Source organism: Bidens hawaiensis, unplaced genomic scaffold, assembly GCF_021521415.1.
Source record: "Bidens hawaiensis isolate Kalapana, Puna unplaced genomic scaffold, B.hawaiensis_p1.1 tig00017171_1, whole genome shotgun sequence".
NCBI lineage: Eukaryota > Viridiplantae > Streptophyta > Magnoliopsida > Asterales > Asteraceae > Bidens > Bidens hawaiensis.
The window spans coordinates 393,005-419,774 of record NW_027492602.1 but is presented as its reverse complement, the minus strand read 5'-3'; the positions used below and the strand labels follow the sequence as shown (position 1 = coordinate 419,774).

The window sequence follows — 26,770 nt, the reverse complement described above, 5'->3', positions numbered from 1 at the left end:
GGAAGAAAGATAAAGCTAACAAATTCAAAACTATAAACAGAAAACTGCAGTTTTCGTCCATGTGGTTTGTTTAAACTTACAATTTTAGTCTAAAAATTTATAGTTTGTTATTTCTGTCCTTGAAGTTTCATTTTCGTTGCAAATTTCGTACGTATAATTTGTTAAAATCTGCTATTTCAGTCAAATATGCTAACGAGATTGACAAAAAATGCAATGACAATAAAAATGAAATTTTAGGAACGAAAGTAGCAAGTTTTAAATTTTTAGACTAAAATAACAAATTTGAACAAAACTGTTGGTCGTCAAAACTGTTATTTAAGGTGTGATTGAGGGATCATCGTGCAAATTCCCAAACAACAATAACCCTAGCTCTCCTTTATTTTTTGTCTTCGTCTGCTAGCTAGGGTTCCGTTCTTCTGTTTCCATCCATCAATGGCGGATCGATTGACGCGTATCGCCATCCTGAAAGAAGACCGATGCAAGCCCAAGAAGTGCCGCCAGGAGTGCAAGAAAAGCTGTCCTGTTGTCAAAACCGGTAAATTAATTCATTCACTGATTTGCTTTTTGTTATCATTTGATCTGCTTGTATTACCATGACTTTAATCCAAGTAAAATAAACTCAAAACACCAAAGTAGTTAGGGCGGTTACATGCTCTATGCTCAGTTATGGAATTTATAATCTGTTATATGCATATATTGAATTCTGTAATCTCTTATCTCGTCTTTGTTTTTGTGAATATGATCTGTAACATTGCTCATGCATTCTTATTAGCAATTATCTTTTTGAAGTATTTGTGCAGTTGAGGTTATCGGACCTCTAGCATCGGTGCTATTGACCGATATTAGTTTTTTAAGTCTTAATTCTCATTTTTTACTGTTTATTGTTGGTGTTTTTAGTTGTAATCAGTTCGTACTTGCTACAATTGTTAGTGTTTTGCAAGTTACAAAAGGTTTATTTGTTAATAGTAGGAGGAGAGTATACTGAATTGTTAAGTGTGAAATTGCTATATTTATAAATTATGCATGATACTAAAATTACCGATATCCCACCACGATAACTGATATATTACAAATATCGGTCAAGGAGCGATATACGATATTTTTCCGCATTAACTGCATAGCTTGATGATATAATTTACTTTATATCTTGATTTATAACCAGCCTCATTAAATTGGGGTGTTAAATGTCTCATTTTTCATTTACGTTTTGTTAAATATTGAGACATCGCGAAAGTGCAAATTTTATGTACTTATTATAATCAGTTGAATAATCAACTTTTTAGAACATGTGATATTGTATAAGTTTACAAACCACTTAGTTAAAGCGTTCCCTTGGATAAAATTACAAATTAACTAGACTTAACTTTATCCTTTTGGGGATATTGAACAAGGTATTCAACTACCACCTTTAGAACACATAACGGTTTCATATAATGTAGATGAATCTTAACTTTTCTTAGACCATATTGCTTGAATTAAGAGGGTTGAGATGAATGTTGAACTCACAGCAATAACATTTAAAGGATGTGTTAGGCTGATTTTAACAATATTTAGCATTTGTGTGTTACAACATAAGCAAAAGTTTTTAAAGTATTTGATAGAGGAAACACAAGAATTCATCAAATTAGGTGTGCAAGATGTTCTTTTGGTTTTCTCAAACTTGGTTTAGAGTCAAAGAACTATCATCAACTAACTGCGATGTGTTTTGTTGTAATTATTACAATTTAAAGACGAAAATCATTTTTTGATGCTGTTACAAGGTCTTGCTGTTAAGTTAGTTGCATGAATTGTTCATGTGCTTGATTTTGTTTAGTCATCTGTGTCTGTATTTAGTGTTGTTTTCATTTGTTATGTTGTTCTTCTTTTCTGCATATACTGTTTTAAGTTTCTTTTTATGTTTTAAGTGTGTTCCTGTTATAAGTATGTTAAATTTTGAAAGATTACCAAGTAGAATATGTCATGCAAAGACTTTATTTTGTGATGTATTCATTTTTCTCATTTGTTTTGCAGGTAAGCTATGTATTGAGGTCACTTCTCAATCCAAGATGGCTTATATCTCTGAGGAGCTTTGCATAGGATGTGGTATATGTGTTAAGGTTTGTATACCATGTGATTTTACTTCTTATCAACTACCAGCAGTAAATATCGCTTCAACAAGTTTCTTTTTGTTTTGTGTTGTAGAAATGCCCTTTTGATGCAATTGAGATCATTAATTTACCTAAAGATTTGGATAAAGATACAACTCATCGTTATGGGGCCAATACATTCAAGTTACACAGGTTAGCAAACTACTCTGCGTTGCTCTTTTCAATACAGTTATATTTTTTGCTCTAAAACTGTTTTTTGGTCAACTTGACTTCCAAAACATTTAATTGCAGGTTGCCTGTTCCAAGGCCCGGGCAAGTTCTCGGTTTAGTTGGAACAAATGGAATTGGGAAATCTACAGCTCTCAAAGTTTTGGCGGGAAAACTGAAACCCAATTTGGGGCGTTTTAATGTAATTTTTTGATCCCTTATCTTTAACTTTTTTTCAATTGTTGGCACAATAATATTTGTTACTTTCTTTAGTACTGGTTAGTGCTTCAATATTTTTTTTACAGAACCCTTTGTATTTTTGTTCATAGTTAGTGCTTCGCTATTTTTTGTACATAATTTGTGCTTCACTATTTGTGTTACTAATTAGTGCTTTAATTTTTTTTCTATTGTTGTACTAATCAATGTTGAAGCACTAATTAGCTACCCTTGCTTAGTACTAATTAGTGCCATTTCAACTCTTTGTTTAGTATTAATTAGCGCTTCAATATTTTTTAACATATTTAGGCTTCAATATTTTTGTTACTTTTGTTTAGTATTAATAGTGTTTGTTATTAATAGTAAATTTGTTACCTTTCGTCTAGTATTAATAATTTTGTTACCTTCTTTTAGTATTAATAATATTTGTTAGCTTTTTGTTCAGAATTAATCACTGCTTCAATATTTTTCAGAACCCTCCTGATTGGCAAGAAATTTTAACTTACTTCCGAGGATCCGAGTTACAAAACTACTTTACACGCATTCTCGAAGACAATTTAAAGGTACTTTTGTATTTTTAAAGATCATCTTAGCAGGTGTTCTAATTTTAGTTTCATTGTTATTTTTTTCTGTTAAATTAGGCGATCATAAAACCACAGTATGTTGACCATATTCCAAAAGCAGTTCAAGGGAATGTAGGACAAGTTCTTGACCAGAAAGATGAGAGAGATGTGAAAGCCGAGCTTTGTTTTGACCTTGAGTTGAATCAGGTTATTGACCGAAATGTTGGAGATTTATCTGGTGGTGAGCTTCAGAGGTTCGCAATTGCGGTTGTTGCTATACAAAATGCTGAGATTTATATGTTTGACGAGCCTTCAAGTTATCTTGATGTTAAACAAAGGCTTAAAGCTGCACAAGTTATCAGATCTTTGCTTAGACCTAACAGGTTATTATACTATTTATATGTTTGCAATTTATGATTGGTTGTTGCAAGATGATGGGTGATCAGGCGGGTTGGGTACTTGGGTAAATGTCAAAACGGGCCAAAATGCCTTACGGTTGAAATGAGTCATTTCAACTATAGATAGCTTGATTCACATTCTTTTTTTTTGTCTATTTTAATGTTTTTTATACAATAATGCGGCAGGTGCCTGAGTCGGTTTTGGGCTAATCTAACTAAAAACTGATAATTTGGTTTTGTAAGTTTTGGAAAACCATTTGGCTTTGGTTTTTTCGGTTAGACTTCAGTTCGATTTCGGGTACTTGGTTTTACCAATTGCTTCTGATATGCCGACTCGAAAAAAAATCGCCAAAAATAATGACTTTGGGCCCAATTTTCTTAGTGGCTTGAAATTCTTATGGCTTGAGTTAGGTTATTAAATTTTATAAATCTATACATTCGGTTTGGTTTTGGTTTTACACTTTGGGCTTGAAATTCTTGGGCCGACATAAAGTTGGTGGAAAATTATGAATTTGAGTCCTAAATCTATTTGTTAGTTAATGGTTTATTGATTATTATACATTTAGGCCACAATAATTCGGTTACACTATTCTGTTAAAATTTTTATAAGTTCACTTATGAAACTAATAGTGAAGCCAAAAATTCGGTTTGGTTTCTTAGTTTTTTACCATTTGGGCTTGAAATATTTCGCTGACAAAAAAAATTGGCACAAAATGATGAATTTGGGGCGAAATCTTTTTGTTAATTAATGGCTGTGATTATCATACATTGGGTATACTAATATAATTGGGTTACACTATTTATTATAAACGAAAATTCATAATTTTGTTCGGTTTTCTTGGTTTTTGTTACATGCAAAACCGAAAACCAACTGACAATTTGATTTTTACGAAACATAGAACCTAACCGCTTGTTTTTGTTTGGGTTCAGTTATCTTGGTTCAGTTTTTTGGGTACAGATCGATCTTTTTGGCTTCATACGTACACCCATATAATGCTGGATATCATTACCAAAACACTATTGTATAATAATAATCTAATGCTTTGAATAAAACCTATACCTGGGTATTGTATGGTTTAAAATTAAACTTTGGTTATGACAAACTCAGTTTTAACTAAAGTTTTTAATTTGACTCGTTTGAGATAAAAATCTGAATCGACCCATTTGTAGGTTATTAGTTAGAATTTATCATATATGTTTATGATGTTAAAACGAATGTAATACTAAGTATATATTTTTATGTCATTTTCAGCTATGTGATTGTTGTGGAACACGATTTAAGTGTGCTCGATTATCTATCAGACTTCATTTGCTGTCTTTATGGGAAGCCTGGTGCTTATGGTGTTGTGACACTACCCTTTTCTGTTAGAGAAGGAATTAATATCTTTTTAGAAGGGTTTGTGCCCACTGAAAACCTTCGTTTCCGTGACGAATCTCTTACGTTTAAGGTAGCATTTTTCACATTTCTTTTATCACCACCAGTCCACCATTATGATTTTACATGCGGTTTCAATGATTGTGTTTGATCCGACCATTTTTGTTTTTATCTGTATGGGGATATAGGTGGCTGAGACACCGCAGGAGAGTGCTGAAGAAATTGAAGCGTATGCGCTTTATAGATATCCCACTATGTCTAGAACGCAAGGTGGTTTTAAGCTTAAAGTGGTTGAAGGTGAATTCACCGACTCTCAGATTATAGTTATGCTTGGTGAAAATGGAACTGGGAAAACGACGTTTATTCGTATGCTGGTGAGACATTGTTTCTCTAACTAATAACAATAGTGTTAAATGTGGCGGGCTTGCTTAGCGGTCAAAATGGGTTGGGTTTGGCTCTCTTGAGCTGGTTCAAAGATCTAATTTTTTAAATTTATATTTAGTGTCTAATGTGATTTAAAAGGTATTCTAATTCACTTGAAATTTAGTTTTTCCAATAACAAGCATGTGTGAGGCTCTATGCATATAACATACTCTGATGAATTTGAACTGTTTGGCTTGTTTTGTTTTATTTTACGTATTTGATCAGTTAGATATGGAACATAACTCGAACCGGACCCAATCATATGTAAATAGATATTCTATTTATTTTGGTACCTTATTCATATTCATCTTATTTATAGGCTGGGCTAGTGAAGCCTGATACTGTGGAAGGTTCTGAGATAGAGATACCCGAGTTTAATGTCTCTTACAAACCACAAAAAATCAGTCCCAAGTTTGATAAATCAGTCAGACATTTGCTACATGCAAAGATTCGTGACTCATATATGCACCCTCAGTTTGTTTCTGATGTTATGAAGCCTCTTCAAATAGAGCAACTAATGGATCAAGATGTTGTCAATCTTTCTGGTGGAGAATTGCAAAGAGTTGCATTATGCTTGTGTCTTGGCAAGGTAGTTATTATATCTCTGTTTTACAACTTTACTTACTATGCAGGGTTATCGGTCCCCAAACAAAGTATCAATTCAAATATCTGTCGGAATATCGGTACCGATTATCGGTGATATTGACCGATATGTAACCGACATTGACCGATATTTTGGAGGAAGAGTTCATGGCTTATGATTAGATCATGTTTCAAATATTGACACCTTTGAGTTGACTTTTGATATTACTTTTAATGTTATTATTATATATGTTTGTTTTTATATACATGTATATATATAAATTCTGCATGATATTAAAGTTACCAATGTTTCACCCCGATAACCGATGTCATTGACCGATACTTGATTTTTTACCGCATTAACTGCAGAGTTTATTAAGAACTATCGTTTTGATTTCTGAATATTGTTGTGTTTTTTTGTTTTGATTATAGCCTGCTGATATATACTTGATTGATGAACCGAGTGCATATCTTGATTCCGAGCAGCGTATAGTAGCATCCAAAGTGATAAAGAGATTCATACTACATGCCAAAAAAACTGCGTTTGTGGTTGAACATGATTTCATAATGGCAACTTATTTAGCAGATCGGGTGATTGTTTATGAAGGGACACCGTCTATTGATTGTGTCGCAAATTCACCTCAGTCTCTATTAACCGGAATGAATCTTTTCTTGTCGGTAAGCCTCGCACTCTCGCTATTGATCAGAAAACTAAATGATTTGTTGAAACTTGTGTTTTTGATGTGTTGGACAGCACCTCAACATTACATTCAGGCGGGACCCGACTAACTACCGACCAAGAATCAACAAGCTTAACTCAACAAAGGACAGGGAACAGAAACTTGCGGGATCTTATTATTATCTGGACGACTAAGTATTTGATTCGTGGTACATGCTACCCAGAATCGCGCCCTTTAAGGTACTGCTGGTTAATCCGCCATCAAAATAGCTGATCATGGTGGTGGTCATATCAAGTCAATGCTGCTAGACAATGGTTGATAGTTATTATGTTTGAAAGAGTTTTAGGTAACTTTGTTTTTACCTAGACAGTGCTCCAATTTGGTTTGGAGGTACTTTGTTTTTGTAATTTTGGGGTCTTGATTACTGATAGACGAGAGCTTGTTTCCCGACACTGATGTTTTCAACATTTTTTGTTTTCTGTGTTGACTTGGATCCGTGATGGGGCTTTTGGTTTTGATTTTTGTGTTATCGGTTCCTTTTGTTGGTCTAGTTTGAAGCTTGGACCCGCATGGGACTGTATCTAACATATCAAATACTATTGGTTTATGTTGAGTAATTACTTGTTAGGTTCAAGTTAAACTTGCTAGTTTTTAAGAAGTTAATGATAATATAAATTTAAAGTGAAGGTTAATTTGTCACTTAATGAAGCTATTAGAATGAATTCTTACTTGACACGGAAAAGTAACTAAAAATTTAAAGTTTCCAGATATATGTTCCTGATAGCTAATTCCATTGTTGGTTTCATACTCTTTTTGGGTGTTTCTGGTGGACTGTTTGGTTTCGGTGGCTTGCCTAGATTCATTGGTTTCGAATTTTATGAGTTTGGGTATACCAGGACCTGGGGTGGAGATCGAGCGTGAGATGTTAAGAATTGAGATTGGTTAAAGTCCCCAATATCTATCAGAACGAGTTATTTTGCGGATGGAGGGAGCTATAAGAACAAGCGCCCAAAACGTTTACACAAACACCCAAATCAGTTATTGCGGTTTAGCTTCATTGGATGCTTTCAACGAGTTTTCGCCTTAAGTTTTCCATTGCTGACATAGTATTGTAGTTGTATGTACAAGTATGGCTCAATGAAGCAACCAAGAGTTCGCCATAATCTTTGTAGTTAGTAGTTGGTAATTCATAGGTCCCTCTCCTAATGCTCTTGCAAATGCCTAAATTGATATAATTTATTTTTTTTTACATGCAATGAATTTCCTGGTGCCTTGATCTTTTTTTATTGATAGACCCCTCGCTATGGGGCGCAGAACACTGTTGAGGCGCGTGGTAGAAAGGGGAGGGGGGAGGGGGGGGGGCGCCCTTGGAACGGCCGACGTGGAAGAGGGAAAAGGTGGGCCCTCTCTCTCTCCATCTCTCACACACACATACATACATATGTATGTGTATATATATATATATATACTAGGTTATATGCCCGTGTGACACACGGGTTGAAAAAATTAACTTTTTAAACATAATAATAAATATGACCTTTGAAATTTTAAAATTTAAATTAACATGTAATCAAGTAACTCAAACGAAAAGGTTTGGACATGTGTACTTTCTAATTTCCAATGTTATTGTGTCAAGACCATGTTCAATTTACTCCAGTGTTCACCAAACAAAAGTCCACGCATCACCTGATTACATATAGTTTCTTAAGAAATGGCTCCACTGATGTAGTTAAGACTAAAATCCCTGCGTTAACAAAACATGACTATCATTCCACTATACTTATTACTACAAAAATGAATTTAAAAAATAAATGTATTGTATAATTTCTTATTAAGGCATATTGTCTAATAGCCATTAATCATTAGCCCCTAAGATCAAAATGAGCAGATTGAACCTCAAGGTAAAAAAGGTAAACTGTTTAGAATTCCACAAAAGCAACATCATCAATAATTAACAACCCATGATCTCAAGGTTAACCACAAGCATGTCAAAGTTGAACCCAAAAAAAAAGTCAACTCTAACAAAAAAAGTTCAAACATGACCAGAATAAAGAGTTTACCCAGAAAAGTCAATCTTGATTAAAAAAAATAACTTTGACTAAAAATTTGAGTTACCATAGGAACCTTAATGTCTTTAAATCTCAGAGTTACCTTTATACCATTTTTTTTTTTGACAAGAAAATTTCTATAAACACAGCCCAAAAAAAAGGCAAAACCACCCACAAACACCAATTACATAAACGTAAACCGACACCACGAATCCCAAGACAGGGAATACTTATCAAACCTATTGGAAAACCAGAAAAAACTTAGGGATTTAATCTCACTAATTAAATCACCCACCCTAACAATTTTACGATCAAAAACACATTCATTCCTAGCTTTCCATATTCGCCAACAGCTGATGATAACAATACCTTGAAAAGCAGTTTTAGCATATCCTTTAAGCCCAACATAATTATGCACCTCCATCAGATCATCCATGGAGAAGGCAAAAAAATTATTAATACCACACCATGACGCAATAGCTTGCCAAATAATCGAAGCCACATAACAAGAAGTGAAAATATGCTCAACTGATTCGTCTCCAAACTCACATAAAACACAAATCGAGCGGCCCACCGAAATCTTCCTATACGATAACGCGTCAACAGTCGGAATTTTACCCAAAACAGCTCTCCAAGCGAAAATATTACATCTAACCGGAACCCATCTACACCACCGAAACGACCCCGAGCCACGGAAACCACTCTCGGCCCGAATAAGATTTTTAACAGTTCCGACAGAAAAACCACTAGACCCACCACCGACCCACCTCCAATAATCCTCTCCATCCGGAAACACCATCGGTGTAATAGAAGCTTCCCTTTATACCATTGGTTGCCTAAATCACTCTTAGAAGCCCACTGCTCATAAAAACGTACTTTAACTGTAGTTTTTTTTTGTTTCGCTATTTAAAAGCTTTTGACTCTTTTGACTTGTTATTGAATAAAAAGTTGACCCTGATACCGGGTTAAATTCGGCTCGACAATAAAAACATTTTTTACGTCAATGAAACAAAGATGTTGACCACTCGCAATTGGTTTATTCTTTAAGTTGCGATCAATCGTTATAAAAACTACGAACAATGGCGAACAGTTTGGTTATGGTTTATACCGAAAACCGACTGTGTAAAACCGAACCGGGCCATAAGATTGTTAAATATCTTTTAATGTGTGTGTATAATCCGGGCCACTTAAAATTAGGTAAATCCAAATTGGGTAAATCGTAGGCCGCACTCTTCCTTTATTACTCATTGTTATTATGAATTTAACAATCTCATTTTTTTTTTTCTGATTTAATTGACATGTTTTGTGATTTATCTACTATAAACCCACCCTTTTATTTCATCTACTATAAACCCTCCCTTCTAGAAATATGTTTACTTCCTTACATTAGCATGCGGACTCTGCAGAACTATGCGGCTAGAATATATGTTATGGCCATTAGATAACAATTACCTTACTGGTTGATTGAATCCGTTCTTTATAAGCCTATGAAACTCAAACCAATTGATTTTCGATACATCATTTGCGCTCAAACGGGCCAATGCCCATGACTGATCTTTAAGGCTGTCGAGTTCTTTTTTCTTAATAGCACTTGCCTATTGTCTTCTTCCCGGGTAAGCTAACCGAACCTGTGTCGGGTGGGACCATAACATACTGCAAAAGCAGGTACAGTTGTCAACATTGAGACTAATATTTAACTAATTGTTATAATTAGAATGGAGGGGCACAGGTCGGTTTTGGGCTTAAACCGAACCAAAAATCAAAAAAATCGGTTTTTGTGTTTTTAAAACTATTCTAGTCGGTACCAAGCTATACCCTTACTTAGCCGATCATTCCAAAAAACAGTACCCAAATTCATACCATTATCAAGACTTTTGACTATGTTGTTAATATTGACAGAAAGCACATCCATAGACAATAATCAAATTTAACTAGATTGCTATATTGCTTAATTCGTTTACACCTCACGTACACAAAAGCACACACAAGTCCAAGGCTTAGGCCTAAAAATCAAAATTTTCAAAGGATTTACAAGCAAGTTTTGTTTGGGTGTTCCGATAATTCTTCTGCATAAAAATGATTCGTCATGGCGGGTATGTAGTAACTGGAAGGGGGACGTGCTTATTTCCCGAACTCTTGACACCAAGGTTCATGAAACCTAAGGATAAGCAATGCGCATATATCCAATCAGACGCTAGACCCGGTTGCTTACCTGGAGAGTTCGAGAAGGGCATGAAACTTATTAGGCCAATACGTACCACACCAAACGCCATACGAGTCACCACTTTATGTCTTCAACCGTGATCATGTCCTCTTTGTGATAAGGATATGGTTGCATCCCTTAGGATGTCACATAAGTCATGGTGGTTCATGCAACGTGTGACTCCGACCCTCTATGTTTTACAATGTGTTTTAACCGAAAGTCTGTCAAGTCGTGGTGATACACAAATACCCAGCTTTTGGTTCGATTTATTTTCGAAATTTCGATGTTGTGTTGGAACACAAGAGTCCATGGTGGTTCATGAAAACTCTAAGTTCCTCACAACACTTATTATATTTATGGTTTTCATATTTTAACAAACTTTACAAAAGATTTATTTTCTTTATGTATATCATGCACTATTCCGAGTCTCACGATTTTCGAAACCTTTGTTCGCAGAATGGCTTCCCGCAACCTTAAGCGTCGATCATCTGGAACCTCTAGCCGCAACATAACTTCCCAGATCACCAAGCACCTGACAGCGGTCCTCCCCAATATCATGACCCAGATGCACTAGAACATCATGGCTAACGTTAACCCTCCTCCTCCCCCTCCTTCAGCTCCCGTTGTAACCTACAAGAACTTTACTGATGCCAAACCTACCAAGTTTAATGGAACTCAAGGTGCCACTGCCCTACTTCAGTGGTACGAAAAGATGGAAAACATGTTTTACCAAATTGAATGTCCTGATGATAAGCGAACCCGATTCGCTACAGGTATGTTCGAGGAAGGCACGCTTACATGGTGGGTCAAGGAAAAGACGAACCGCGGTACTGAAGCCGCCATGGCCTTGCCATAGAACGAATTGAAGGATCTCATGACCCAACAGTTTTGTCCTCCAAATGAGCTTATGAATTTGGAGGCTGAGTTTTGGAACCTTAAGCAAGAGGGTGGTGAGCACTCCGCTTACACCACTCGTTTTAACGAGTTTAGTGTGTTGGTGCCGCACCTTGTTACCCCTACCTCACGTGCCATCGATAAGTACATTAGGGGGCTACCGAGACAGATCCAAGACAGTGTTTTTAGTAGTTTGTCTAAGGAACTTGGCGACGCAATTAATCTGGCCGCTACATTAACTGACAACCATGTCAAAGCCGGGACTTTGACACTGAAATCATCCAAGAAACCGATCGAAAAACCCGCTGCTGAACCAAAAGAAACCAAGCCTGGACCATCCAAACCCGCTTACTCTTCCACCCATCACCGCGAAAGGAAGCGCAAGAACTACGTGCTAACCCAACAAGCCGCACCTCAAGCCCAAACCAACCCCGCACCACCTTTCAAGAAGCCTTATAATGGACCCCATCGCCATTGCACCACTTGCCTTCGTCACCATTCGGCGAATACCGCTTGCCGTCAATGCAACCGTTGTAACCGTTTCGGGCATTTTAGTACCACCTGTCGTGAAACCACCATAGTGGCTCCCCCGAGGGCTGCTCAACCAAATCCCCGACCCGTGCCATATGTCCATCCCATTAACCAAACGAGAGCTTGCTATAATTGTGGCGACCTTGGCCACTTCCGCAATGCGTGTCCACGACTCGCAAACGTGAACACACTTCGGCTGGCTCTTGCTCCGCAATTTCAGCTCCAAGCTTACCAAGCCTACCAAGCGATTCAGCCACAAGTTCCTCAATTGTTGGCTAATCAAGCTCCACCACTGCTAGCTATTCAAGCACCTGCACCTCAAGAGGGTCAAGCCGCTCAAGCCGTTCAAGCTCCTCAAGATAACCGTGGGTGTGCTTTCATGATGAATGCCCACCAAGCGCAACAAAATGGCGATGTGGTGAACGGTACATTTCTTGTAAACGACCACTTTGCAACCATTTTATTTGATATCGGTGCCGATATGAGTTTTGTGTCTTTTGAATTTGAGTCCTTGCTTGCTAAGCCCCGATCTAAACTTAAGAGCTCGTAAACTGTTGAGGTAGCGAATGGTAAATCCGTGATGATCGATTTTGTTATTCGAAGTTGCAAAATGAATCTTAGTGGCCACGTGTTCTCAATCGATCTCATCCCGATGCAATTGGGAAGGTTCGATATCATAGTAGGCATGGATTGGTTGTCCTTTCACCGTGCCGAAATTGTTTGCTTCGAGAAGATAATTCGTATACCAATTGCCGATGGTCAAACCCTTCGTGTTATTGGTGAAAAACCTTCTCCTTCGAGTCTTAACCTCATAACTTGTTTTCAAGCCCAAACGTACTTACGCAAGAAGTATGTAGCGTTCGTGGCTCACATTGTTGAAAAGAAGGAGCAAAAGATTGAAGATATTCTGGTTGTTCGCGATCATCCTAAAGTATTTCCCGATGACGTTTCTGGTCTTCCTCACATTCGAGAAGTTGAATTCTGCATTGATCTCGTGCCTGGTGCAACTCCGATTGCAAGGGCTCCCTACCTTCTTTCACCATCCGAGATGCAAGAATTGTCTACCCAACTCCAGGAACTTTCGGAAAAAGGGTTCATTCGCCCTAATTCGTCTCCATGTGGCGCACCTGTGTTGTTCGTCAAGAAGAAAGATGGTTCCTTCCGTATGTGTATCGACTACCGCCAGCTCAACAAGCTTACGGTCAAGAATCGTTACCCCTTGCCTCGCATCGACGATCTCTTCGATCAACTTCAAGGAGCTTCTTGCTTCTCCAAGATTGGTCTTCGTTCGGGTTATCATCAACTACGCGTGCATGAAGATGATGTACCCAAGACTGCCTTTCGGACTCGATACGGACATTACGAGTTTAGGGTTATGCCCTTTGGGTTAACCAATGCACCCGCGGTATTCATGGACCTCATGAACCGCGTGTGCAAGCCATACTTAGATAAATTCGTGATTGTCTTTATTGATGATATCCTCATATATTCTAAGTCCAAAACCGAGCATACAAAGCACCTTCATTCCATCCTTGATCTCTTGAGGAAGGAACAACTTTACGCGAAGTTCTCGAAGTGTGAATTCTGGTTGAGCGAAATTCTATTCTTGGGGCACATAGTAAACGAAAAGGGTATCCACGTTGACCCCGCCAAAATCGAAACCATTAAGAATTGGAAAACTCCAACCTCTCCTACCGAAGTTCGTTCGTTTCTTGGTCTTGTGGGTTATTATCGTCGCTTCATCCTCAATTTTTCCAAGATCGCTTTACCCCTAACCGCCTTGACTCACAAGGATAAGCCTTTCGTGTGGGGACCAAAGCAAGATGAAGCCTTCCAAACTCTCAAACGTATGCTTTGCGATACGCCGATCCTTGCTCTCCTAGAGGGCAACGAGGACTTTGTTGTTTATTGTGATGCTTCCAACCAAGGCCTCGGTTGCATCCTTATGCAACGAGGTAAAGTCATCGCTTACGCTTCACGGCAACTCAAAGTTCATGAAAGGAATTACACGACGCATGATCTCGAGCTCGGTGCTGTTGTTTTTGCGTTAAAAATTTGGAGACATTACCTTTATGGCACAAAATGTGTGGTATTCACCGACCACAAGAGTCTCCAACACATTTTTGACCACAAGGATTTAAACATGCGGTAACGTCGATGGGCTGAATTACTTAGTGATTACGACTGCGAAATTCGCTACCACCCCGGTAAAGCGAATGTTGTAGCCGATGCCCTTAGCCGAAAAACTCATGTGAAATCTATCTTGCTTCATAGTGTGACCGTCCAAACCGATCTCCAACTCCGAATCTTTGAAGCTCAACATGTCTTGGTTGCCGAGGGTAATATGCACGATGAAATGTCTTGCGGCGCTGAGCTTCAACTCGAAACTAAGCGCGATGGTTTGTTGTATTACCTTAATCGTTTGTGGGTTCCCAATCGTGACGATCTTCGTACTTTCATCATGGACGAAGCTCATAAGTCGTGATATTCTATTCATCCCGGTGCGGATAAAATGTATTTCGACTTACGGTCCACGTTTTGGTGGCCCGGTATGAAGAAAGAAATTGCATTATACGTCGCACGGTGCCTTACTTGCGCTAAAGTTAAGGCCAAGCATCAGCGACCATCTGGTTTACTCGTGCAACTGCACATCCCGATTTGGAAATGGGAAGACGTGACCATGGATTTCGTATTCAAACTCCCAACCACTCGAAACCGCCATGATGGAATTTGGGTTATTGTTGACCGTTTGACTAAGTCCGCGCACTTCATTCCGATCAATGAAAAGTTCTCGGTTGATCAACTCGCTCAAATCTATGTTCAACATATCGTGTGTTGTCATGGTGTACCCTTGCGTATTATTTCCGATCGTGATAGTCGTTTTACTTCTCACTTTTGGTCATCTTTGCAACCGCGTTGGGAACTCGTTTGGACCTTAGCACCGCCTATCACCCTCAAACCAATGGGCAATCCAAGCGAATGATTCAAACGCTTGAGGATATGCTTAGGTCTTGTGTTTTGGATTTTGGTGGAAACTGGGATTCTCATCTTCATTTGATTGAGTTCTCCTACAATAACAGTTTTCATACGAGCATCGGTATGGCTCCATTCGAAGCACTCTATGGCCATAAATGTCGTTCTCCGATTTGTTGGAATGAGATTGGTGAAACCCAAATCACCGGTCCCGAACTTGTCAAGAGACCACCGATCGAATTGTGCAAATTTGACAAAATCTATTAGCCGCTCGTAGTCGTCAAAAGAGCTACGCGGATAATCGTCGACGACCTCTCGAGTTCAATGTTGGTGATCGTGTTCTTCACAAGGTATCTCCTTGGAAGGGTGTCGTTCGTTTCGGTAAGAAAGGTAAACTATCTCCTCGATATGTTGGACCTTTCAAAATTCTCGATCGTGTTGGTAGCGTGGCCTATACTCTTGAACTCCCACAAGAACTCGCGAATGTTCATCCGACGTTTCATGTGTCGAATCTTAAGAAATGCTTAGCCGAGGAAAATCTCCACATACCACTTGACGAAGTGCGCATCGACGAGTCTATGCACTTTGTTGAGAAATCAGTGGAAATCAGGGACCGCAAAGACAAAAAGATCAAACGTAGCCGTATACCCTTGGTAAAGGTTCGTTGGGGATATAAACATGGCGTTGAATTTACTTGGGAGCGGGAAGACCAAATGCGAACTAAGTATCCCCATTTGTTTGATACGGATTCTTTAAACTAATTTTGGGACGAAATTTTCAAAATTAGGGAATGTTGTGACATTTGTCAATTTTCGATTCATATTCGTATTTGAAAACCCGACCCGTTGGGTCGTTTTGATGTATTATCATTATTATTTATCATTAATAAAGTATTCCCGACATTTATTTTCAATGTTCGTTCATCTATTACTATGTTCAATTTATTTATGAAACCCCGAGCCTTAAACGTTAAGCGAGTTAAAACGCGTAAATAATCCAAAACCGAAAACCATATAATTTGATTATAAAGTTTAGAGTTAAAAAGGTAAAATTTGAAAACTTATATTAACTTAAAAAAGATATTAACTTTCCATTTAAAAGGTTTATGATACTTTAGGGGCCAAAGTGTAAATAGTATTTAAATTATAATAATAAAATAAACAAACCCAACCCCATCCCGTCCCCCCTGGTCACGTTTTTCCGGCGGCGCCTCCGGCCACCGGAATCCGGCGCCAGAGGTGGCCACTACCCCCTTAAAACATTTTTTATGCAAAATAATTATATAAAAATATGTATCCGTAAATATAAAACGATATCCAACCAATTAATTGCGTTTATTCACCGCGGTTTGACCCGTAATCGTCATCGGAATTTACGGGATTCACCATTAATGCAAATATCACGTATACGCTCCACCCCGTAGTATAAATAGATGCCCAAGCTTCATTACAACTCGCTCACTCCTCCTAACCCCCCTCTAATACACCGAGTTTCTGTAATTGGGAGTTTCTTTCTTAAATTTTCCGGCGACCCTTGTTCTCCGACAAATCAAAACGTTAAAAGGTAATTGATATATGCTTTATAATGGCGTTGAATCAACAAACAATAACCCTAAACTTATTTGATCAAACATAGAACGAATTACCCAATTGCAAAATCTAGGGTTCTTCTTGAAGAAGAACCTGAAATATTATATATATATATATATATATATATATATATATATATTTTCTTAAGCCTTTAACGAATGTTCCATGTAGCTTAGTTGGTTATGTCTATGTGTTGTAAACCACCAGACCCGGGTTCGAAACCCGGGTCAAGCTTTTCTTTTTGGTAAACTGTTTATCATTATTGTTATTAATCAAAACCATTAAAAACTAATAATATATATAAATAATTAAAACCATGTTCATAACGAATATGAGACCCAGACCAGTTGGTTAACACTCAGAACTCGTTGCATAGAGACCCGGGTTCGAAACCCACCCGGGTCAGACACTTTATTTTTTTTTATATAAACCAGTTTTATTAATTTAATTATCTTTTAGCAAATAATTTTTATCATTTAAAAATCATAAATAGATCATAAAAGTCTTTTTAAATAAAATAAAAATAATGTAAATTTAATATAAAATATAACTCACCATTTCACACTTATAAACCAAGTTTCTCGTTTTCGTAAGTCGCTATTAAAAATAGTTTAAAATAAACGTAAAGTAAACTTTAAATATATTAAAAATCATTTCGTTAAAACAAAAATTATATTTTTCAACTTGTAAACATTAGTTCAAGTATTTCAAACGTACAACCTTCATATACCCGCCGTAAAATACTTAAACCATATTAATAACCGATTTCCGTTAAAATATAAATAATAATATAATAATCAATGAGCCGTAAAGTTTGTAATAAAACAATAACTAACTTCTAAATCTATTCATTCAACCAACTTTAAAATCCCGTTAGAATAGTCAATAAAATTCGTGTTTATTCTTATTTATAGTTCGTATGGATTGACCGCTTCGGTTTCCTATGACGCCTTCGAGTTATTCTTATTCCTTTTTCACTTCAATTACTAAGGTGAGTTTTCACAACCCCTTTTAAATGTTTTGATGTTTTGGGTTGGCATATGTATCCATTATAAAATTCAAGTGTTAGTACTTCAATTACTTACAAACTACAATTCAATCATAGACTTGTGTGCTTATTTGTTTAATTATTATATACGTGGAATTCAAGTGGTTGCCTCATTAAGTATGATCATACGCCTCCCCTTTGCACTCAGGTCCATTTGTATCGAGTGGAAAAGGGACCTCATTATCCAAGTACGTTGGTATCCCCAACTGGAAAGGACCTTCGTTTGTTCTTTACACTCAGGTCCATTGCATCGAGCGTAAAGAACCCTTATGTGCTTTTCACAAGTTTTCATGGAATTGTATGGTTTTTACGTTGTATTTAAACTATGGAAATCTCACCAGCTATATTAATAGCTGACCATATTTTATACATATGTTACAGTTACCGTGATTAGAGGATGAAGGACTAGAAGAAGCTTAGAGTACCTAGGTTATTTAATAAACGAGACATTTGTTTTGATTATTGTTTATCTGTGATTTAAACTTGTATTGTTTACTTGATTAAACTTGTGTACTTGGTTATTTAATGAATTAATGTTATTATGGTCACTTAATAGTGCCGCGTGTGTTTGAGCAATCTACACATTCGGGCGTTTTCGCTTCAGCCGGGGTTTTACAATCGTCACTGACTCCATTGCAGTCTTCACTTCAATTGAATTGAAAATTGATTTCAACTGATAGAAGTCTAAATATGTTCCAGATTTGTTCATATGATGAAATCGATGGTCGATTTGATGATTTTTTGATGGTTACGAGATTATATAAAGTGATTTCAGTGTTCAATTTCATGTTAAAGATAGTTTAATTTCATATCTGAGCTTCTGAACGTTTAAAACTTTGTGTAGAACGTTTGATTTCATATATGAGCTTTGATTAGGGTTCTGAACTTCTAAACAGAACTTCTAAACATTTTTGTTCTGAACTTCTAAACTTGAAAGTTTAAAGGTGTTCATTTTTGGTCATAATGTTTAACTTAAACGTTTAAAGATGTTCGTTTTTGTCTGAACGTATAACTTGAACGTTTAAAGGTGTTCGTTTTTTGTCAGAACGTTTTACTTGAACTTATAAAGGTGTTCGTTTTTGTTCAGAATGTTTAACTTGAACGTTTAAAGGTGCTCGTTTTTGGTCCGAACGCGTAACTTGAACGTTTAAAGGTTTTCATATTTGGTCAGAACGTTTAACTTGAACGTTTAAATATGTTTTGGTCAGAACGTTTTAGTATCTTCAGTTTTGGTAAGAACGTTTAAACGTGATATTTTGAACCGTAATCAGAGCTTAATTGAGTATCGTATTCTGCCATTTCATAATTGATTGATGAATCTAAATCCTTCTACACATCAATTTGATTGATTAAATAATCATGTTTTGATCAATTTTGAAGATTCTTGAGGTTCAACGACGTTTCATTTTGATTTTGGTTTTTGACTTTAGAGATTTCATACTTTAAGCTATGATTAGGGTTTAGAAATTGGATGAGATAGAGCGACGAGTTCAGAATTTGGATCAGAATGGATTTGTAATCGACGAATTTGATCATGAACTAGTTTGGGTTATTTACGAAACTGCCACCACGTGCTTTTTAATCCGACGCTCTGGAAGGTCGCGTACGTAATGTACGATAAGATATTATTGTACAATAACCCTCCCCTATATATATATATATATATATATATAGGGGCACCCAATGGGCTTTAAAACCGTAGCGGGGCGGGCTTTGAAGCCCTGTGGCACTGTGGAGGGGTTTCGATGCCCCGCCCACCATAGAGAATAGCTTAATCAATTAATCGTACAGATTATGATAAAAATGGTGTGACTGCGAGTTGACGGGAATTCGGTCGGTATCGATGACGACACTGAAACTAAATAAAACAGTTTTAGCATATTTGAAAAATGAAAAAAAAGATCAATGTTTTGCGGGAGTGGATCCATGCAAATTTAGTTAGTATCGGGTTACGACACTAGAACTAAATCAATAAATAAATTCGGCAACGCCCAATAATAACTAACATATTTTAAGTATTTTAAATTTGTAAACACACATGAGCCAATCAAAAATATGCAGTTTATAACTTTATGAACTTTTATAAGGTCATGAGGTCAATTTTAATCTCAAGTAAGCTCCACATCACTCAATTTTTCTCTTTCACTCCATCTCATTCAAAGGAAATTGTTTAATCTATTTAACTTCATCTCACTCATATTAATTTTTAATTTAATATCAAACATTTAGTTTTATTACAAAAATATATAATAATAATAATAATAATAATAATAATAATAATAATAATAATAATAATAATAATCGAGCAATAAATCCCATATTTGTTCCTAACCTCTTGTTGCAGCTTTTCGGGTTCGTGGTCTTGTGGTTGTTGTAGAAAAGCTTGGGCCATGACTACAACTGTTTGAAAAAAAATCTCGTCCGCGGTGTTGGAGTTGGATGATGATGACGAAGAAGAAGATGTTGATGATGAAGAAGACATTGTTTAAACATTTTAGAGGGTATTATTGCTGATAAAGATTATTTGGTTATTTAGTTTGAAACCGTAATAAAATGTGAGTTTATACAGTACTAATTTTTGGATTAAAAAAATATATAAAAAATAAGAAGCCAAAAGAGTCGTTCAACAACGTTAAAATAACAAATCAATTAGTAATTAATAACTAATTAAAATAACAAATCAACTAGTAATTAGTACGTATTGTTCATTTTAACCCGCGAAAAACATAATCAATGGACATTTTTAACAAATTTAACACTAACGGGGAGTGGTTTAATACATATTTAAAATGCCATGTTATCTTAACTTATGTTGGACGTTAGAGTATACCTCATGGTCTAAACTAACGTATTAAAAGTCCATTAAGTTTAGAAACCACTGTAAATACCACATCGAATTTCATTTTGCTGCAAAGTTTTATCGATACTAAAGATGATAAGAGAAGTCTAATATCCTAGATGGTTGGCCAATCTAGTTGTTGTCTAGAAGAAAAATGGAAGATGGAGAGTGTGTGTGGACTTCACAGACCTGAATAAGGCCTGTCCAAAAGACCCATTCCCATTCCCACACATTGACTCAATGGTGGATGCAACTACTGGCCAGGAGCTGCTAACATTCATTGACGCATCCTCAGGATTTCAACAGATTCAAATGGAGCCTTCAGATCAAGAAGACACGGCCTTAATGACCCCCACAGGTATATACTGTTACACTGCAATGCCTTTTGGACTCAAAAATGCAGGTGCGACATACCAAAGGATCGTCAACATGATGTTCAAAGACCAACTGGGGGACACGATGGAAGTCTACATAGATGACATGGTGGTGAAGTCAAAGAAGGCTGAGGATCATCTCAAAGACTTGGCAACAACATTTGATATCCTGGATGAATACAACATGAAGCTGAATCCGGCCAACTGTCACTTTGGGGTAAAGGCTAGAAAACTCCTGGGATACATGGTCACCAAAAGAGGAATAGAAGCAAGCCCAGAGCAGATCAAGGCTATCCTGGATATCAAATCACCAAGGAATGTCAAAGATGTCCAAAGGTTGACCGGAAGAATAGCTGCTCTCAACAGATTCATCTCAAGATCTTTAGAGAAGTGTAAAGACTTCTATGATATCCTGAGGAAGAATCAAAAGTTCGAATGGGGAGAGAAGCAAGAAAGGGCATTGGTATCCCTGAAGGAATACTTATCCACAGCCCCACTTCTAATGAAGCCAGTTGATGGTGAGCCTTTATCTCTATACTTAGCCGTTTCTGGGAATGCAATCAGTGCCGTCTTGGTCAGGGATCATGAAGGTCAACAACATCCAATATATTATGTAAGTAAAAGTCTACTAGATACTGAATCCAAGTATTCCTATCTTGAAAAGTTAATTTTATCACTTATAATGGCTTCCACTAAACTAAGACATTACTTTGAAACTCATGCTATACATGTAAAAACTAACTATCCTATTAAAGCTGTTTTGAGAAAACCAGAAATGTCAGGTAGGATGGCAGAATGGGCTGTGAAACTTAGTGAATACGATATCTTGTATGAGCCAAGAACAGCCATCAAATCTCAGGCACTTGCCGACTTTGTGGCTGATTTTAGCCAGGATATACTTGTAGAAGTTGAAAAGGAAGTTCAACAATTGAACGTCAAGGAAAATTGGACTTTGCATACCGATGGTGCCTTCAACATAAGAGGAACAGGTTTAGGTATCCTGCTAAAATCGCCACAGGGGGACATAATACCTCTATCTATATCTTGTGAATTTCAAGCTACTAATAATGAGGCTGAATATGAGGCCTTAATAGTTGGTTAGCAATTAGCTAAGAATATGAAGGTCAGGTATCTTCAAGTTTATGTTGGTTCTTTGTTATTAGCTAACCATTTCAATGGCTCTTATGTAGCGAATGCAGAAAACTTAGCGAAATATATGGAAATAGTTAAGCAATTAGCTATGTGTTTCGAAACATTTGACATAGTGCAGGTACCAAGAGAAGAGAACACTGAAGCAGATGCCTTAGCAAACTTGGCATCAGCCCTCAAGATACCAGGAGATGTCAAGATACCTATCATGCATATCTTGACTCCAGCAACAAAGGAGAACCTCGAAGTCTTAGAAACTTCAAAGTCTAAGGATAATCCAGCATCTTGGACCAATCCCATAATATGGTACCTTCAGGATAACGAGATCCCAGAAGGGGAAAATCCCAGAGCTTTCCGAATGAAGGTAACCCAATACATTGTCTTAAATAATAAATAATATTTTGTATTGAAAATCACTTGCAGGTCCATACTTGAGATGTTTGGAATATCAAGAAGCATAAGAAGTCCTTAAAGACATACACGAAGGAGAATGTGGAAACCACACTAGGGGCAGAGCCTTAGCATCCAAGATACTAAGGACAGGTTACTTCTGGCCAACAATGAGGAGAGATGCAATGGATTTCTCCAAAAAGTGTGATGCTTGCCAAAGACATAGCAACATATTGCATCAACCAGCAGAACCATTATATCCTATCATATCCCCGTGGCCATTTATGAAATGGGGAATGGATATTGTGGGTAAGCTACCCAAAGCTCCTGGTGGAAAGGTCTTTATGCTGGCCGTGACAGATTACTTCTCCAAGTGGATCGAAGTAGAGGCATTTGTTCAAGTCAAAGAAAAGGATGTGATTTCATTCATCAAGTGCAACATCTTGACAAGATTTGGTATCCCAGCAGAGATTGTTTGCGACAATGGATCACCGTTCATCGGAAGAAGAACAACCAACTTTTGTGAAAGTTGGGGAATCAAGACGGTGACTTCAACCACAGTACATCCTCAAGCTAATGGTCAAGCAGAATCCAGTAACAAGATTTATCATCAACAATCTGAAGAAGAAATTGGGGTCCAAGAAGGGAAAATGGGCAGAAGAACTACCGTTTGTTCTTTGGGCCGATAGAACCACTTCAAAAAATGCAATGGGACAAACACCCTTCTCCTTGGTGTTTGGGGCCGAAGCTGTTATCCCAACAGAGATGGTGATCCCCACGGTGATGTGCGTCGGATAACCCTCACAACTAAGCTTTAATATTAAAACGAAAATCCTAAAACCACACACAACCGGCAAGTGTACCGATCGCAAGTAGTATAGACCTAGGAAGTCCGAGTATCGAACGCGTGGACACGTAAGACGCTAACAATTGCTAACCCTAGACAAGACCTACCTAAGAATAATATTTAATTGATTTCTTTTAACTTAATTGAACTAACTAGACTGACTGACAAAAGTTATCAAAAAATAGAAAACTTAATGGGGAACTAACTGTGTTAACTTCGAAAGGAGAAAAACGTCTACCTAGGTCTGAATCAAACTGTAGGCCTGACAAGCAAATGGATTGGATGATATCTAGACACCGGTCCCTAATGATGACACGACTAAGGATCGCTCAGGCTCACTGGATCACCTCTCAGTCTCACTCAACAAACCCTAACTATTCTTAATTGGATAAAACGACCAAACCGGGAAACAATTGTTAACGTGTTCTAATGTTGACTCGCCTCTCGGTCTCACCAACACTCGACCCTAATGGTAATGAATACTACACAACCAAGGATAGAGAAACAATTCAACTTAAACCAAAATAGATCAACTAGTCGCTCAAAACACCTAAACCTGACAAGAAACGAACTCGCTCTCGCGCAATCCTTATTCTAGTATGCAAAGGCAATGAGACAACCCCAACTTCTTATCACCTCTCGGTCTCTAAGAAGGTGTCTAACCGCTGTAATTTAATCAAATATATCATGCAACAAAACCTACAGTTGTTCCTACCGCAAACAAACCCTAAACACAAAGTCTAGAATCAAACAAGCACCGATCAATCAATACAAAACTAATTAACCGACACAAGAGGTTTAAGCAATGAATCACCAAAAATTCCAGCCCTTAAACACAACCTATTTCATGTCTAAATCAAACTTTACAATAACAATTAAAGTCTAGGTAGAACTAACAAGTTTAGCCTCTAATCATATTTGGACAGCCATGAACACTTAATAAAAACATCAATAAACTCATTCCAATCATCTTAACAATCATTCAACAATCAATTCTACTCATAAACACTTCAATCTTTCAATCAATTGCAAAACTAGTAACCAATTGAACAAGTATAAAAAGATGATGACCAATGTTTAAAAAGAAAGGATATGGGCTGTTCCGGGGCTGCTCTTGGCTGTCAAAAACGATGGTGAATCAATCCCGAGACTTGTCCTTGCCTCCTTCTTCCTTCCCTAGCCGCCACCACTTCTTTTCCCTAGCTTTTCTTTTCTTCTTGGTTGCTGGCAGAAGTTCCGATCGGAACTTGTTATGGGTGTTAGGGTTTTTTATTCTTCTTGGGCCTCCTTGATGCATATGGGCTTTGAGTTGTTTCTTGAAATCTCATGCGTATAAGGCTCGTAAGCTCCTCGAAAAGCTCGGTTTCTTCACTCTTTCACCCATAGCCTACAAGATAAAGATTAATATGTAAAACCTATCTAAAACGAGTTAAAACACCTAAAATATAATATAATACGTAGATAAAAGGTACGGAAAATAAGTGTGTCTTACAACACATCAAATATCCCCACACTTAAGACTTTTTCGTCCCTGAAAAAGAGTACTACACAGGATCATATCCGAGTTTTAACCGACAACTCTTGGTTTTATTTATTTATTTATTATTATTATTTAAAGTGTTAGAACAAGTGACCCGTTACCCAAGTATTTCTTCCAACTTTCACCTAGTAAGCTAGATCAGGTCGATTACCGGTATTGCGGTCCACTTAAACCCATGCCCCTAATACTTACCAAGGCAAATAAGGAGTGACAACTTTATTAGTTTGTAAGACTAAGTGGAACCCACACCTAAAGGCCCTGCTGCCACTTCACCAATTCCATTATGGTGTTACCGGGCCGAGTCACCCCAACTTGACTTAAACCTATTGCCACGTGATTAAAACATTTCGACTCATATACAAACTATAAACTCTAGCTCTCTTTCAAGTGCACGCAATTACAAATGCATTCTCTTTTTTTTTCTTTTTCTGCCTTTTGGCTTTTTGCATTTTTTTTTACTCACAGTACATAGCTTTGCATGAATAGAAACAAATACAAAAGATAAAACAACTAATATACAGACGATCATGTGACTCGAGGCTTGAGTATGACCCGACTTTTCATTCCAGTCCTGTCCCGAGTTTAGTTAAACAAACCAAACCCCTAAGATGTTTCCCACTAAAGTCAGGCCATTTAAAAGGTTCAATTAGGTCAACAACCAAACCGCCCTTTCATTCTCAAATGCTGAGCCTATCAGCACATCGATTACTGAGTCTAAACCGTTCGGTTACCATACATTACGTGCGGGTCTAATGGGCACTGTTCGTATTTATTATATATATATATATATATTTTAAAAGACACCAAGAAGTTATAAAATAACCACTACTCGGTAATAATATCATCTCCTGTTTAACGTAGAGAGAACAAATTTCAAGGGACTATTTTTTTTTAGTTTTTCAATTTTTTATTTTTATTTATTTTTTCAAATTTTTATTTTTATTTATTTATTTTTTTTTTCAAAAATTTTCCTACAACTAAGTAAAATAAACCCCATCCCCACACTTAGAACGAAATCGTCCTCGATGAGTACAAGGAAAAGAAATAAAATAACATAAAAATAAAACAGAAAAAAAATAAAAATAAAGTATACAAGACTAAAACAAAGAACGGGTTACTCCCCTGGTTTGTGTGCAGAATCATCAACAGCTGTGTAGTAACCAAACGACCGTATAGCATTTCATTCGCGGCCGCAACCTCGGAAGAACCTGTTCCAAGACGCCATCGTAGCTACCAAGCGCATAATATAACCTGCAAAACTCAAACTCGCTCGCATGTAGCGGCGTTACAACACGGAAAACAAAAACATAAAGAAATAAACATATTTTTGTGTTTTTGGTTTTTATAATTTTTTTTTTTATTTAGAAGAACACCCCTTAAATCGATCGACTCGAATGGAGAATGAGTACGAGCGGCTTCATCTTGGAACATCCTGAAATAGACAAAAACAAATGAAATAGATAGCACAAACATATAACAAAAATACAAACTCTACAACTCGGGCAGTCTCCCGAGTGATGCATCCACACGTTTACGTCTCGGAGAACGAGTCAAGGTAGAATACCTCGACCGTCTGATCAGTCATCGGCTCGCCAATGTAGTGCATCAGTCTATCACCGTTTACCAAAAACGTCCCGCCCTTATCCTTTATCTCAACACTGCCATCCGGGAAAACCTCAGTAATCATAAACGGACCTGACCAACGGGATCTCAACTTTCCCGGTAATAGCCTCAGCCGGGAATTATACCATAAGACCAAATCCCCACGCTTAAGCTGCTCAATACCCTTCAACTTACGATCCTGCAGTTCCTTA

At 37.2% G+C, this 26,770-nt stretch overlaps 2 protein-coding genes across 2 annotated transcripts; one reads left to right on the top strand and one right to left on the bottom strand.

The window, feature by feature from the left end:
* Positions 1–432: 432 nt before the first annotated feature.
* LOC143553400 (ABC transporter E family member 2) lies at positions 433–6,976 on the top strand. The gene is made up of 11 exons (XM_077043402.1): positions 433–535; positions 2,011–2,096; positions 2,182–2,279; positions 2,379–2,496; positions 2,984–3,073; positions 3,152–3,456; positions 4,724–4,919; positions 5,035–5,220; positions 5,589–5,858; positions 6,284–6,529; positions 6,606–6,976. Exons 1-11 carry the CDS (start codon positions 433–435, stop codon positions 6,723–6,725), a joined length of 1,818 nt encoding a protein of 605 aa, XP_076899517.1. The 3' UTR covers positions 6,726–6,976.
* A 1,417-nt stretch (positions 6,977–8,393) lies between these two features.
* LOC143553397 (uncharacterized) lies at positions 8,394–9,378 on the bottom strand. Its single transcript, XM_077043401.1, has 2 exons — positions 8,949–9,378; positions 8,394–8,446 (listed from the first exon to the last, which is right to left on the bottom strand). Exons 1-2 carry the CDS (start codon positions 9,376–9,378, stop codon positions 8,394–8,396), a joined length of 483 nt encoding a protein of 160 aa, XP_076899516.1.
* Between the last annotated feature and the right edge of the window lie 17,392 nt (positions 9,379–26,770).

Excerpts from the sequence above, each read along its gene's own strand:
- LOC143553400 (XM_077043402.1), top strand. The coding sequence starts at position 433 with ATGGCGGATCGATTGACGCGTATCGCCATCCTGAAAGAAGACCGATGC. Across the intron at positions 3,074-3,151 it reads TTCTCGAAGACAATTTAAAG|GCGATCATAAAACCACAGTA; the intron begins GTACTTTTGTAT and ends CTGTTAAATTAG. Across the intron at positions 6,530-6,605 it reads GAATGAATCTTTTCTTGTCG|CACCTCAACATTACATTCAG; the intron begins GTAAGCCTCGCA and ends TGTGTTGGACAG.
- LOC143553397 (XM_077043401.1), bottom strand. The coding sequence starts at position 9,378 with ATGGTGTTTCCGGATGGAGAGGATTATTGGAGGTGGGTCGGTGGTGGG. Across the intron at positions 8,447-8,948 it reads TGCTAAAACTGCTTTTCAAG|TTTACCTTTTTTACCTTGAG; the intron begins GTATTGTTATCA and ends AATTCTAAACAG.